At 41.2% G+C, this 15,856-nt stretch overlaps 1 protein-coding gene across 3 annotated transcripts in view; it reads left to right on the forward strand.

Moving 5' to 3' along the window:
- Positions 1–15,856, forward strand: part of SPTBN5 (spectrin beta, non-erythrocytic 5) — a 436,876-nt gene that overhangs the window by 279,187 nt on the left and 141,833 nt on the right. For all 3 annotated transcript variants that reach the window (XM_069732520.1, XM_069732522.1, XM_069732521.1), the window contains exon 35: positions 15,690–15,794. In XM_069732520.1, the coding sequence (XP_069588621.1) occupies positions 15,690–15,794 (105 nt within the window). The remainder of the gene's footprint in view (positions 1–15,689; positions 15,795–15,856) is intronic.

The raw sequence follows: 15,856 nt of genomic DNA on the forward strand, positions 1-15,856 counted from the left end.
ATTATATATGGAGGTGCATTATACTGCATGGATGACTATGGGCTCTGCATTATACTACATGTATGACTATGGGCTCTGCATTATACTACATGTATGACTATGGGCTGTGCATTGTACTATGTGGATGACTATGGGCTGTGCATTATACTGTATGGATGACTGAGCTGTACTATATGGATGACTGAGCTGTGCATTATACTACATGCATAACTATGTGCTTTGCATTATACTGTGTGGATGACTATGAGCTCTGAATTATACTACATGGATGACTATGGGCTGTGCACTATACTACATGGATGACTATGGGCAGTGCATTATATATGGAGGTGCATTATACTGCATGGGTGACTATGGGCTCTGCATTATACTACATGTATGACTATGGGCTGTGCATTGTACTATATGGATGACTGAGCTGTGCATTATACTACATGCATAACTATGTGCTTTGCATTATACTGTGTGGATGACTATGAGCTCTGAATTATACTACATGGATGACTATGGGCTGTGCACTATACTACATGGATGACTATGGGCAGTGCATTATATATGGAGGTGCATTATACTGCATGGATGACTATGGGCTCTGCATTATACTACATGTATGACTATGGGCTGTGCATTGTACTATGTGGATGACTATGGGCTGTGCATTATACTGTATGGATGACTGAGCTGTACTATATGGATGACTGAGCTGTGCATTATACTACATGCATAACTGTGCTGTGCATTATACCATATGGATGACTATGAGCTCTGAATTATACTACATGGATGACTATGGGCTGTGCATTGTACTATATGGATGACTATATCAGAATATATGGATGGCTATGGCCTTTGCATTAAGCTACATGAAAGACTATGTGCTGTGCATTATACTACATGTATGACTATGGGCTGTGCATTATACTACGTGGATGGTTATGGGCTGTGCATTATATATGGAGGTGCATCATACTACATGTATGGCTATAGGCTAGGCTTTATATTAAATGGATTACTATGGGCTGTGCATTATACTACATGGATGACTATAGGATGTGCATTATACTACATGTATGACTATGGGCTGTGCATTGTACTACATGTATGACTATGGGCTGTGCATTGTACTATATGGATGACTGAGCTGTGCATTATACTACATGCATTACTATGTGCTGTGTATTATACCGTATGGATGACTATGAGCTCTGAATTATACTACATGGATGACTATAGGAAAATAGGAGAAAAACCGAGTGTGCTGGGTTAAAAGCACAATACTTTATTGTAACAAATCTAATATAACAAACAGTACAAAATATATCTAAAACCAAAAAAGGCAAGGATGTATGGCTGATCCCCGGAACTAATAAATCCACCACGGCTGTAGAAAAAAACTCAGTGGTACAGCGCTAGTATACCATCTAACAAACAGGTCCAACAACCAAGTGGTTAATTATGAACAAGGTGAATTAACACAGCGCTTACCAAAAAGAGGGTTTTGTAAATGATAGATACACAAAGCCGGGTGGCTGATAGAACCGGGTCAGGATCTTGTAGGTGCCCCAACGTACGTTTCGCTTCTTTAGTACGCAGCTTTTTCAAGGGGATGCCGCCATAGATCAGGAAGGACCTTTTATGCGCCATATTCCATCACCTGGGGCCAGTCACATGTCATGGAATGGCCAATCATCTTGGCGTGAGTGGCGCATGCGTCCGGCAGCCCGTGGGTCCCGTCCCGGCCGGCGGCGTCAAGCACACATGCGCACGCGCGGCGACAGAACGTCACCGCGCACGCGCGAGAGGCAAAGGAGACGCCGCCGCCAAAAGAGGAAAGAATTAATTTTTGCTTTATTCTCTTTATATCTTCAGTGATGCTCAGGATATGGACTTTAATGCGCCTATTCGTACCCATATTGATTTGGTGGCAATCTTGAGAGGTGGATGGAAGTTTATATCATGCCAAGAATACAAGCTACGCAGAGACACCACAGCCGTTGAAGGATTATCCACTGTGAATACTATCATGGAATCTAATTGGACATATGGAATATTAACGTACCAGTGGACTTTCTGTTGTCTGTGGTGGACTTTGCACATTGGCGTATTAATGTATGTCTCGTACCCCCTCTCTCCCTCTCTTCCTATGGTCATCTGGCTGTGCGCATGCGCTCGGCTGCCGCGGTTTCCTCTTTCGGCGGCGGCGTCTCCTTTGCCTCTCGCGTGTGCGCGGTGACGTTCTGTCGCCGCGCGTGCGCGTGTGTGCTTGACGCCGCCGGCCGGGACGGGACCCACGGGCTGCCGGACGCATGCGCCACTCACGCCAAGATGATTGGCCATTCCATGACATGTGACTGGCCCCAGGTGATGGAATATGGTGCATAAAAGGTCCTTCCTGATCTATGGCGGCATCCCCTTGAAAAAGCTGCGTACTAAAGAAGCGAAACGTACGTTGGGGCGCCTACAAGATCCTGACCCGGTTCTATCAGCCACCCGGCTTTGTGTATCTATCATTTACAAAACCCTCTTTTTGGTAAGCGCTGTGTTAATTCACCTTGTTCATAATTAACCACTTGGTTGTTGGACCTGTTTGTTAGATGGTATACTAGCGCTGTACCACTGAGTTTTTTTCTACAGCCGTGGTGGATTTATTAGTTCCGGGGATCAGCCATACATCCTTGCCTTTTTTGGTTTTAGATATATTTTGTACTGTTTGTTATATTAGATTTGTTACAATAAAGTATTGTGCTTTTAACCCAGCACACTCGGTTTTTCTCCTATTTTCTTGTATTCATGGAGTGGGTTAATATGTGGCTCTCGCTGGAGAGTTATTTTCCTGTTTAATATATACGGGATTTAGTCAGTATGTGGTTTTCTGGCATTCTGATGTTATGGATGACTATAGGCTGTGCATTGTACTATATGGATGTCTATGGGCTGTGCATCATACTGTACGGGTGACTATGGCCTGTGCATTATACTACATGGATGAATATAGGCTGTGCATTATACTACATGGATGACTATGGGCTGTGCACCATACTACATGGATGACTATGGGCTGTGCATCATACTGTATGGATGACTATGGCCTGTGCATTATACTACATGGATAATTATGGGCTGTGCATTGCACTATATGGATGACCATCGGCTGTGCATCATACTGTATGGATGACTATGGCCTGTGCATTATACTACATGGATGATTATGGGCTGTATATTGTACTATATGGATGACTATGGGCTGTGCATCATACTGTATGGGTGACTCTGGCCTGTGCATTATACTACATGGATGATTATGGGCTGTGCATTGCACTATATGGATGACCATCGGCTGTGCATCATACTGTATGGATGACTATGGCCTGTGCATTATACTACATGGATGATTATGGGCTGTATATTGTACTATATGGATGACTATGGGCTGTGCATCATACTGTATGGGTGACTCTGGCCTGTGCATTATACTACATGGATGACTATGGGCTGTGCACCATACTACATGGATGACTATGGGCTGTGTATTGTATATGGAGGTGCATTATACTACATGGATGAATATGGGCTTTGCATTATACTACATGTATGACTATGGGTTGTGCATTATACTGTATGGATGTCTATAGGCTGTGCATTGTACTACATGTATGACTATGGGCTGTGCATTGTACTATATGGATGACTGAGCTGTGCATTATACTACATGCATAACTATGTGCTGTGTATTATTCCGTATGGATGACTATGAGCTCTGAATTATACTACATGGATGATTTTGGGCTGTGCATTGTACTATATGGATGACTATGGTCTGTACATCATAATATATGGATGGCTATGGCCTTTGCATTAAGCTACATGAAAGACTATGTGCTGTGCATTATTCTACATCAATGACTATGGGCTGTGCATTATACTGCATAGATGATTATGGGCTGTGCATGATATATGAAGGTGCATTAAATACATCTATGACTATGGGCTGTGCATTATATTAAATGGAATACTATAGGCTGTGCATTATACTGCTTGAATCACTATGGGCTGTGCATTGTACTACATGGATGATTATGGCCTGTGCATTAAACTACATGAAAGACTATGGGCTGTGCATTTTACTACATAAATGACTATGGGCTGCGCATTATACAACATGGATTACTATGGGCTGTGCATTTTACTGCATGGATGACTATGAGCTGTGCATGCATTGTACTATATGGATGACTATGGCCTGTGCATTATACTACGTGAATGAAAATAGGCTGTGCATTATACTACATGAATGACTATGGGCTGAGAATTATACTACATGGATGACTATGGGCTGTGCACTATACTACATGTATGACTATGGGCTGTGTATTGTATATGGAGGTGCATTATACTACATGGATGAATATGGGTTTTGCATTATACTACATGTATGACTATGGGCTGTGCATTGTACTATATGGATGACTGAGCTGTGTATTATACTACTTGCATAACTATGTGCTGTGCATTATACCGTATGGATGACTATGAGCTCTGAATTATACTACATGGATGACTATGGCCTGTGCATCAAAATATATGGATGACTATGGCCTTTGCATCAAAATATATGGATGACTATGGCCTTTGCATCAAAATATATGGATGACTATGGCCTTTGCATTAAGCTACATGAAAGACTATGTGCTGTGCATTATACTGCATGAATGACTTTGGGCTGTTCATTATGCTACATAGATGATTGTGGGATGGGCTGTGCATTATATATGAAGGTGCGTTATACTACATGTATGACGGTCTGCGCATTATAGTAAATGGATTACTATGGGGTGTAAATTATACTACATGGGTGACAATGGGCTGTGCATTGTACTATATGGATGACTTGGCTGTGTATTCTACTACATGCATGAGCAGGCTGTGCATTATACCGTATGGATGATTATGACCTGTGCATTAAACTACATAAAAGATTGTGGGCTGTGCATTTTACTACATGAATGAGTATGAGCTGCGCATTATACTACATGGATTACTATGGGCTGTGCATTATACTACATGGATGACTATGGGCTGTACATTGTACTATATGGATGACTATGGGCTGTGCATCATACTGTATGGACGACTATGTCCTGTGTGTATAGGCTCTGCATTATACTACATGTTTGGTGGTGTTGAGGCTTAGAGTAGGGCCATTCACCATCCTTGGCCTTTTCTATTTTAGTAATTTTTTGATTTCTTGGTGATGGTACTGAGTTTTGTGTGCACCAGTATTTTATATATTAATTATTAAAGTTTACATAATTTTATATAGCAACTGTTTTTTTTCTGTGAGCTAGCTGTTGAAGTGTACTCCAAGTATTTGTTTACTGTGAATAATACATGTATGGCTATAGGCTGTGCATTGTACTATATGGATGACTATGGGCTGCATATTATACTACATGTACGACTATATGCTATGCATTATACTATATGGATGACTAGACTATGCATTATACTACATGCATGACAATGGGCTGTGCATTATACCATATGGATGATAATGAGCTCTGTATTATACTAAATGGATGACTATGGCCTGTGCAATAAACTACATGAATGACTATGGGCTGTGCATTATACTAAATGGATGATTATGGTCTGTGCATTATACTACATGTATGATTATGAGCTGCGCATTATACTACATGGATCACTATGGGCTGTGCATTATGCCACATGGATGACTATGGGCTGTGCATTATACTGTATGGATGACTATAAGCTGTGCAGTACACTGTATGGATAACTATAGGCTGTGCATTATACTACATGTATGACTATGGGCTGTGTATTATATTACATCGATGACTATAAGCTGTGTATTATACTGCATGGATGACTATAGACTGCATTATACTACATGGATTACTATGGGCTGTGCATTATATTACATGGATGACTATGGGCTGTACATTGTACTATATGGATGACTATGGGCTGTGCATCATACTGTATGGACGACTATGTCCTGTGTGTATAGGCTCTGCATTATACTACATTTTTGGTGGTGTTGAGGCTTAGAGTAGGGCCAGGCACCATCCTTGGCCTTTTCTATTTTAGTAATTTTTTGATTTCTTGGTGATGGTACTGAGTTTTGTGTGCACCAGTATTTTATATATTAATTATTAAAGTTTACATAATTTTATAGAGCAACTGTTTTTTTTCTGTGAGCTAGCTGTTGAAGTGTACTCCAAGTATTTGTTTACTGTGAATAATACATGTATGGCTATAGGCTGTGCATTGTACTATATGGATGACTGTGGGCTGCATATTATACTACATGTACGACTATATGCTATGCATTATACTATATGGATGACTAGGCTATGCATTATACTACATGCATGACAATGGGCTGTGCATTATACCATATGGATGATAATGAGCTCTGTAATATACTAAATGGATGACTATGGCCTGTGCAATATACTGTATGGATGACTATAAGCTGTGCAGTACACTGTATGGATAACTATAGGCTGTGCATTATACTACATGTATGACTATGGGCTGTGTATTATATTACATCGATGACTATAAGCTGTGTATTATACTGCATGGATGACTATAGACTGCATTATACTACATGTATGACTATGGGCTGTGGATTATGCTACATGGATGACTATAAGGTGTGTATTAGGCTACTTTCACACTAGCGTTTTCTGTAATCCGTCACAATGCGTCGTTTTGCAGAAAAAACGCATCCTGCAAAAGTGCTTGCAGGATGCGTTTTTTCCCCATAAACTTCTATTGACGACGCATTTGCGACGGATTGCCACACGTCGCATCCGTCGTGCTTCTGCGGACCGTTGGGAGCAAAAAACGCTACATGTAACGTTTTTTGCTCCTGACGGACCGCTTTTTCCGACCGCGCATGCGCGGCCGGAACTCCGCCCCCACCTCCCCGCACCTTACAATGGGGCAGCGGATGCACCGGAGAAATGCATCCGCTGCCTCCATTGTGCAATACATTAAACGCTAGCGTCGGAATCTCTCCCCGACGCATTGCGACGGGGAGATTCCGACGCTAGTGTGAAAGTAGCCTTATACTGTATGGATGACTATAGACTGTGCATTATACTACATGTATGACTATGGGCTTTGCATTATACTAAATGAATGACTATAAGCTGTGTATTATACTGTGTGGATGACTATAGACTGTGCATTATACTGCATGTAAGACTATGGGCTGTGCATTGTACTACATGGATGACTATAAGCTGTGTATTATACTGTATGGATGACTATTGACTGTGCATTATACAGTACTACATGTATGACTATGGGCTGTGCATTATACTACATGGATGGCTATCGGCTGTACATTATATATTGAGGTACATTATGCTACATGGATGACTATGGTCTGTGCATTGTAAAATATGGATGACTGTAGGCTGTGCATTACATCTGTCGGATGACTATAAGCTGTGCATTATACTGTATGGGTGACTATAGGTTGTGCATTATACTACATGTATGACTATGGGCTGTGCATTCTACTATATGGATATTATGGGCTGTGCACAGGCTCAAACTGGCCCATAAGGGAACAGGGGAATACCTCGGTGGGCCCTTGTCTAGATATGGGCCCCCATCTCCACTGTATGGGCAGTACGTGGCCAAATTCACTTGATTTCCTATGTACAGAAAAATCAGCATATCATCACTCATTAACCAAACTACCCAGTTTAGTATTATATAGAAGCATAGGTAAATTTGTGAATGAGGGAAATGTAATATTTGCATGCAGGTGAAAAGTGGGCCCCACAAAGTCAATGTTACTGGTGGGCCCTTGGCACCCCAGTCCTACACTGGCTGTGCATTATACTACATGTACGAATATGGGCTGTGCATTATACTGTATGGATGACTGTGCTCTGCATTATACTACATGGATGACTAAGGGCTGTGCATTGCACTAAATGGATGACTGTGTGCTGTGCATTGCACTAAATGGATAACTATAGCCTGTGCATTAGACTACACAGATGACTATGAGCTGTGCATTAGACTACATGGATGAGTTTGGGCTGTGCATTAGACTACATGGATGACTATGGGCTGTGCATTATACTACATGGATGACTATGGGCTGTGCATTATACTTCATGGATGACTCTGCGCTGTGCATTATACTATATGGAAGAATATGGGCTGTGTATTATACTATATGGAGGACTATGGGTTGCATTATATATGGAGAACTATTTCAGGTTGCATTTTATCATAAGGAGGATTATGGACTGAATTATACTATATGGAGGACTATAAGATGCATTATACTATATGGAGGACTATGGGGTTCATTAAACTATATGGATGACTATGGTGGTTGAATTATACTACATTAAGAACTATGGGTGCGCATTATACTATAAGAAGGACTAAGGTGGATGCATTATAATGTGTGAAGGACTATGGGGTGAATTATACTACATGGAGGCCTTTGTGGGGTGCATTATACTATAGGGATGAATATGGGCTATGTTTTATACCATATGAAGGAGTAAGGGGACTGCATTATACTTCTGCTATAGGGTCTCATGACTTTTATGTTCGCCCTGATGAGTATAATGGTTAATTTTTTCTATATATTAAAGAACACCGGCAGAACAGAGACATATATCAGGACGGTGGATATAAATACCAGAATGGGGAAGGTTGAGGGACATAAATACCAGGATGAAGGGCATTTATACATTTTTATTCATTATTATTTCTTTATTATTATAATTTATGTACAGTGGGGCAAAAAAGTATTTAGTCAGTCAGCAATAGTGCAAGTTCCACCACTTAAAAAGATGAGAGGTGTCTGTAATTTACATCATAGGTAGACCTCAACTATGGGAGACAAACTGAGAAAAAAAAATCCAGAAAATCACATTGTCTGTTTTTTTAACATTTTATTTGCATATTATGGTGGAAAATAAGTATTTGGTCAGAAACAAAATTTCATCTCAATACTTTGTAATCTATCTTTTGTTGGCAATGACAGAGGTCAAACGTTTTCTGTAAGTCTTCACAAGGTTGCCACACACTATTGTTGGTATGTTGGCCCATTCCTCCATGCAGATCTCCTCTAGAGCAGTGATGTTTTTGGCTTTTCGCTTGACAACACGGACTTTCAACTCCCTCCAAAGGTTTTCTATAGGGTTGAGATCTGGAGACTGGCTAGGCCACTCCAGGTCCTTGAAGTGCTTCTTACGAAGCCACTCCTTCGTTGCCCTGGCGGTGTGCTTTGGATCATTGTCATGTTGAAAGACCCAGCCATGTTTCATCTTCAATGCCCTTGCTGATTGAAGGAGGTTTGCACTCAAAATCTCACGATACATGGCCCCATTCATTCTTTCATGTACCCGGATCAGTCGTCCTGGCCCCTTTGCAGAGAAACAGCCCCAAAGCATGATGTTTCCACCACCATGCTTTACAGTAGGTATGGTGTTTGATGGATGCAACTCAGTATTCTTTTTCCTCCAAACACGACAAGTTGTGTTTCTACCAAACAGTTCCAGTTTGGTTTTATCAGACCATAGGACATTCTCCCAAAACTCCTCTGGATCATCCAAATGCTCTCTAGCAAACTTCAGACGGGCCCGGACATGTACTGGCTTAAGCAGTGGGACACGTCTGGCACTGCAGGATCTGAGTCCATGGTGGCGTAGTGTGTTACTTATGGTAGGCCTTGTTACATTGGTCCCAGCTCTCTGCAGTTCATTCACTAGGTCCCCCCGCGTGGTTCTGGGATTTTTGCTCACCGTTCTTGTGATCATTCTGACCCCACGGGGTGGGATTTTGCGTGGAGCCCCAGATCGAGGGAGATTATCAGTGGTCTTGTATGTCTTCCATTTTCTAATTATTGCTCCCACTGTTGATTTCTTCACTCCAAGCTGGTTGGCTATTGCAGATTCAGTCTTCCCAGCCTGGTGCAGGGCTACAATTTTGTTTCTGGTGTCCTTTGACAGCTCTTTGGTCTTCACCATAGTGGAGTTTGGAGTCAGACTGTTTGAGGGTGTGCACAGGTGTCTTTTTATACTGATAACAAGTTTAAACAGGTGCCATTACTACAGGTAATGAGTGGAGGAAAGAGGAGACTCTTAAAGAAGAAGTTACAGGTCTGTGAGAGCCAGAAATCTTGATTGTTTGTTTCTGACCAAATACTTATTTTCCACCATAATATGCAAATAAAATGTTAAAAAAACAGACAATGTGATTTTCTGGATTTTTTTTTCTCAGTTTGTCTCCCATAGTTGAGGTCTACCTATGATGTAAATTACAGACGCCTCTCATCTTTTTAAGTGGTGGAACTTGCACTATTGCTGACTGACTAAATACTTTTTTGCCCCACTGTATATACCAGGATGAGGGGACATATATACCAGTATGAAGAACACACACATTATATATATATATGGGGGGGCGGTCCATATCTTGCAACGAGACTCATCAGGCTCTAGTTATGCCATTGTTGGCAAATGCCTCCAATTAGAAATGTAGTATGATTCTTCTGGTAACCTATGTCACATCCTATGTGCAGAGCATTGCAGTAGTTTTAATATCCATGGTTACAACCATTAACAACTAACTAGTTGTCACTATGTTAGGGGTCATAACCACAGATACCTAAGCTTCTGCAATGCCCTGCACATGTGGTTAGCAACATAGCTAATCAGAAGAACTATGCTACATTTGTAATTGGAGGTATTTGCTAATTTACTAATTTTATTATTATTACACCTACTTCATATTGGGATAAGATCTTGAACATGGGAATACCCATTTCATTTTAAGACAATGGCTTGCAGATTACAAACTCTGTTTTGTCTCATGGCAAACCTCAATGTTTTGCCAGTCTGCAGTTCTGAGATCAATTCTTACACAGGACTCAGCACTCATAATTCTTCTCCACCAAATTCTAATTGAAATAAAGTCCTGCCCTTATATAATACTCTTTTGCCCTTGCTTTTATCCTGCTGCGTCTTTAACATTCTTGTGAAATCGCCCCTCGCTGTAAAGTCCTGAGGGATTTTCATTGAGTGTAATTTTACCGACTAATTGGTGTGTTATATTGTCAGCAGACATAGAGCCAGCGCACAAAGCAGCCGTTCCACATGCCTAAGAAAATAAATGTCGTCTTATAAAACGGGATCTGAGAATTGGCTAAAAACATAAATTAAAGTCACTACTGAAAGTTTTGCCAAATATCACAGTTCACTCTGGCCAAACCCCAAACATCACGTTTGGTCTTTAGACTGCACATTTCTACAACTACAAACCAACAGAAAACTTTACTGATTTTAACTTTTCAGGGATTTTTCATTTCCAGCACTATTGGAAAGAGATGTGCTATGACAAGTGACAAAAGGAAAATAATAATGTAAATGATGCTAAGAACATGTGTAAGTTAGGGGTTTTAAGGGAGTATCAGAGAGGTATCTGAGAGGTAATAGAATTATTATTTTTTCTTTAGGGTTGTTTTATCAGGGCTCTTTAGGGTGGATTCAAGTGTTTAAAGGGCTTTTACTAGTGATGAGCGAATATACCCGTTACTCGAGATTTCCCGAGCACGCTCGTGTGTCATCCGAGTATTTGTAAGCGCTCGGAGATTTAGTTTTTCTTGCCACAGCTGAATGATTTACATCTGATAGCCAACATAAGTACATGTGGGGGTTGCCTGGATGCTAGGGAATCCCCACATGTAATCAAGCTGGCTAACAGATGTAAATCATTCAGCTGAGGTGAGGAAAACTAAATCTCCGAGCGCTTACAAATACTCGGATGACACCCAAGCGTGCTCGGGAAATCTCGAGTAACGAGTATATTCTCTCATCACTAGCTTTTACCCTTCTTATCCCCCCAAAAAGTATCACCTATCCACAGAAATGTTTTAACGCTGGCACTGATGGTGAGGGAACAACAGTATATGGGCCCTTTACAGTCCAACATGTCACCATAATGCACAATTCCACCTTATTTGAAGGTGGTGGTGGCAGCCCCCTTACACCTTGGGCCCCGGTGTGGCTGCATAGGTTGCATATGTCCGCCAGGTAGTCCTCCTTAGACATGTTGTTCTATTCTATTCCATTCATAGTGAGGAGAGGCAGGTAATTGGTACTCCTTATGAAGAAATTGGATGATTTTGAAATGCGTAGATAATAAAACCACATCAAGTTTTTATCGAGTCTTCTAATTTCCTGATGTAACTAGAGTCTGATGGATCCTTCATGTTGGTCAGATGTCTGGGCTCTGGTAGTGTTATAGATCCTATAAAGATAAATATGTTCGCCCTTCCACCCCATATAATAATGTCCCCAATTTAGAGTGATTACCGGTACTAATAAGCCCATCCAGGTCTTCTTCCTGGTATAATGTGCCTCATCTTCGGCCCACTTCTGGTATATTGTGCCCCAACCAAGGCCTCTTCGTAGTACAATTTCCCCCATCCTGGGCCCCTTCTGGTATAATGTCCCCCTTCCTGATATAATGTCCCCCATCCTGTCCCTTTGCAGTAATAATGTCCTCTGTCGTGGGTCCTTGCCGTAATAATATCCACTATCCTGGGCCCTTTCCAGTAATTGTGTTATCCTTGACATTCCAACAGAGTAAAAAAAAAATGTAAAAAAACAAATGTAAAAAGATTCTTCTTACCTTCCTTCGCTCTAACAACACGTGGCGTTCTCTCCTGTAGGAGACGCAAGAGCTGACTTCGGCTTGACCTGCATGGCACATTACGTCAGCTGCTGGCCTCTGACTGGCCGACAGCCTGTATTGCAGTGCATAGAGCCGGCGGGTCTTTGGGCCTCAATATACATGAGCTGAATGTATGCCTTCGGACACACATCCAGCTGAATTAGACGCTGTTCCTGGCAGGCCCTCCTCCGGCATGCGCTTGCTCGTGGTCGCACCCTCTACGACCACGATCCTAACACCCCTGCCCATAGACTGTCATAGGTATGAGTGCTATTTATGGATAACTGATGTATAATTGAATCCTTCTTTGGATTTTAACACATGGCCTGCAGTAGAGAATGACGTGAAACCAAATGCACCTGTAAAATAAGTGACATCCTTCATATTTTTATTGTGTCTGCTACTATGCTGCTACAATGAGGATAGTATATATCGAAAACACAGAAAGTTCCTATATTACATTAATCACATGACCCCCCCCCCACACACACACACACACACCATCGCTATCATCACCTGCACCTAAAGAAAAAAAAAAAAAGGAATCCAACCCTTATCTATCATTTCAATGAATGAACTGAAATGTACCGGATTGGTAGCACGGCGCAAAGTCTATGCCTATGCTTCTGATCTGATTAGCAAATCCCATGCACCATGGTAAATTGCAGACTAAATGTCTTCTACCCCTTTTTTTGGCGTGTTGACCTTGTGAACAGAGAGTAATTAATTTAGCCTGGTAAGTGTGACTACGACTAATTGGCGTCATATGTTTAGCAGTCATAGAGTTAACTCTAGCCAGTCTAGCGCTGAGCAGAGTAAATACATTATCAAGTTAATGGCTCTGTGTGGTTTTGTGTAGCCCTATCCAGTGACAGCCAAGTATCCAGACACAGACGCTAGGTTTAGGATTAGATTTCCAGTTCAGTTTTCCAGCTGTTGGTTACTCCTTCCCGTGCCAGTACATCTGCCCCCTGCTGGGAATCCCTGCTACGAATAGCGTCCAAAGTCTAATCTGCTTGCATACACCCCGGAGCAGCTTTTTATGACCTTTGATAGGACATGACCTGAGCAGCGGCACTATGTTACAAACACCACATGACCAGAGAAGGTCTTCTTACCAAAACGTATCCAACTACAGGTTCAAGAATCACTGTGAAATATAGCACCTCTATAGCTCTGCCATGTCTGTACATGCCAATATTTCACGACTACGACTATCCTATTTTGCACCTTGTCAAGCGTATCTGCAAATATATGGTGTACTCTCAGCTAACACAAACCCGTTTTGCAATAGAGTACACTGATCTGTAAGTGATGCTTAAAACCAAATCTAATCTTCACTTATACATGCATAAGGCAAATTCATAAATGCAAATAGATAAAGTGCAGTTTTCAGCTATTAAGTACAAGATTAGGTCCATTACGGTAAGTTCCCATGGGATCATGTTTGTAAAATAATGGTCCATTTATTTAAGCGGGTTGTCTTTCGCCCCTCCAATTAGAATTGGGAGGAAGTGGTGCTGAAGACATCTCTGCGGGTAATGGGCACCTATCCTACGTCCATGTTACCAAAGACAGACGTTTACGGCAACCTATTTCGCAATATTCGCCTTTCTTGTGGCAGTGTGTTTGGGAACAACTATCTTGCATGCTTTGCTACAACTGTTCTCATTTATCTTACAGTAGCTAATTTAGTTGAGGGAAAAAATACCTTTTTTGGACAGTCGTTTCTCGAAAAAGCTCACCAACTCCTACTGCGCGCAAGACTGAATTCTATAAACACTGGGTATAATATATTCCTGTAATTGGTAGATCATCTGTTCTTAAGACTTAAAGTATATCTTCAACAAAGACCATCTCTGGCATCAATTCACTTCAAGAACACATTTATTTTCCATCACTAATAACAAACCATACAATGGGGGTGTTTAGACATCTCCTACTGTTAGAAGACAAAACAGTTTCTTCGACCAAAGTAAACATTCTCCAATCTATGAACTTTATCCATATGGTGTGAATTTAGAAGACCAGCTCCAAGCTGATGAACTTCTCAAGGTTTTGATCATTATACACTATGTTTACAAGATGAAAAGCAAGTCTGTTCTCAATATCTGCCCCATAAGAAATGCTCAATTCAATGCACATGTTGTGACTGTAAAGTATTAGCTAGACTACTGTAAAAATGAAGATAGAATGGCACCAAGTGTTTTCCTCCACAACTATGATGTAACGTGGAGTTCGCCTAAATGAACTTTAAACAGCGCTGAAAAAATAGAGACTCAATTCAGAACCACTGCGGCGCGCAGTAATCAATAGCAGGCGGGTGGTGCTCAACAAAAAAGCAATGAAGATCCAGAGAATAAAGATGAAATGAAGTGGCACTCACCCGATCTTGCTGAATGAAAAGTGTCCTTTATTCAGAGTGCATACTCACAGACATCTAAAGGAGAGGCGGCTTGGTAGAAGGAAAGGTGCGAGGGGAGGCAAGAGGACGACGGCCGTTTCGCGCCTGCGCGCTTCAACGGGTCCAGGACGCGAAACGGCCGTCGTCCTCTTGCCTCCCCTCGCACCTTTCCTTCTACCAAGCCGCCTCTCCTTTAGATGTCTGTGAGTATGCACTCTGAATAAAGGACACTTTTCATTCAGCAAGATCGGGTGAGTGCCACTTCATTTCATCTTTATTCTCTGGATTAGCTAGACTACATTTGCCTAAAAGAAAGAAACTATTCTTAAAATTATATACTCCATGCATAAAGCTGGGAATAACTATTATATCTCCATTGTCAAAACTAGGCTGACTGCAACAGTTTTTACTTTTTATTTTTAACTTCAACTAACATTCATTATAAATGTTATAGGTTGCACCTTTATAAACAATATTCTCAACGTGTTATTAAAAAAACAACAAAGCTTGAAAGGTTGGTTTCCATCTGTGTTTGCAGGTGACACTAAAGTCAAGTGACCTTGGAGCTTCTGCTGGAGAAACTGAACAACTGATCAAAAAGCATGAAGCCTTTGAGAAGCTTCTATCATCCCAAGATGAAAAGGTAATTTTACCTCTATATAGAATTCTACCATTGTTTTAGTGCCCATGAGATTGAACATATTT

This window comes from Ranitomeya imitator, chromosome 1 (genome assembly GCF_032444005.1).
Source record: "Ranitomeya imitator isolate aRanImi1 chromosome 1, aRanImi1.pri, whole genome shotgun sequence".
NCBI classification, from domain to species: Eukaryota; Metazoa; Chordata; class Amphibia; order Anura; family Dendrobatidae; genus Ranitomeya; species Ranitomeya imitator.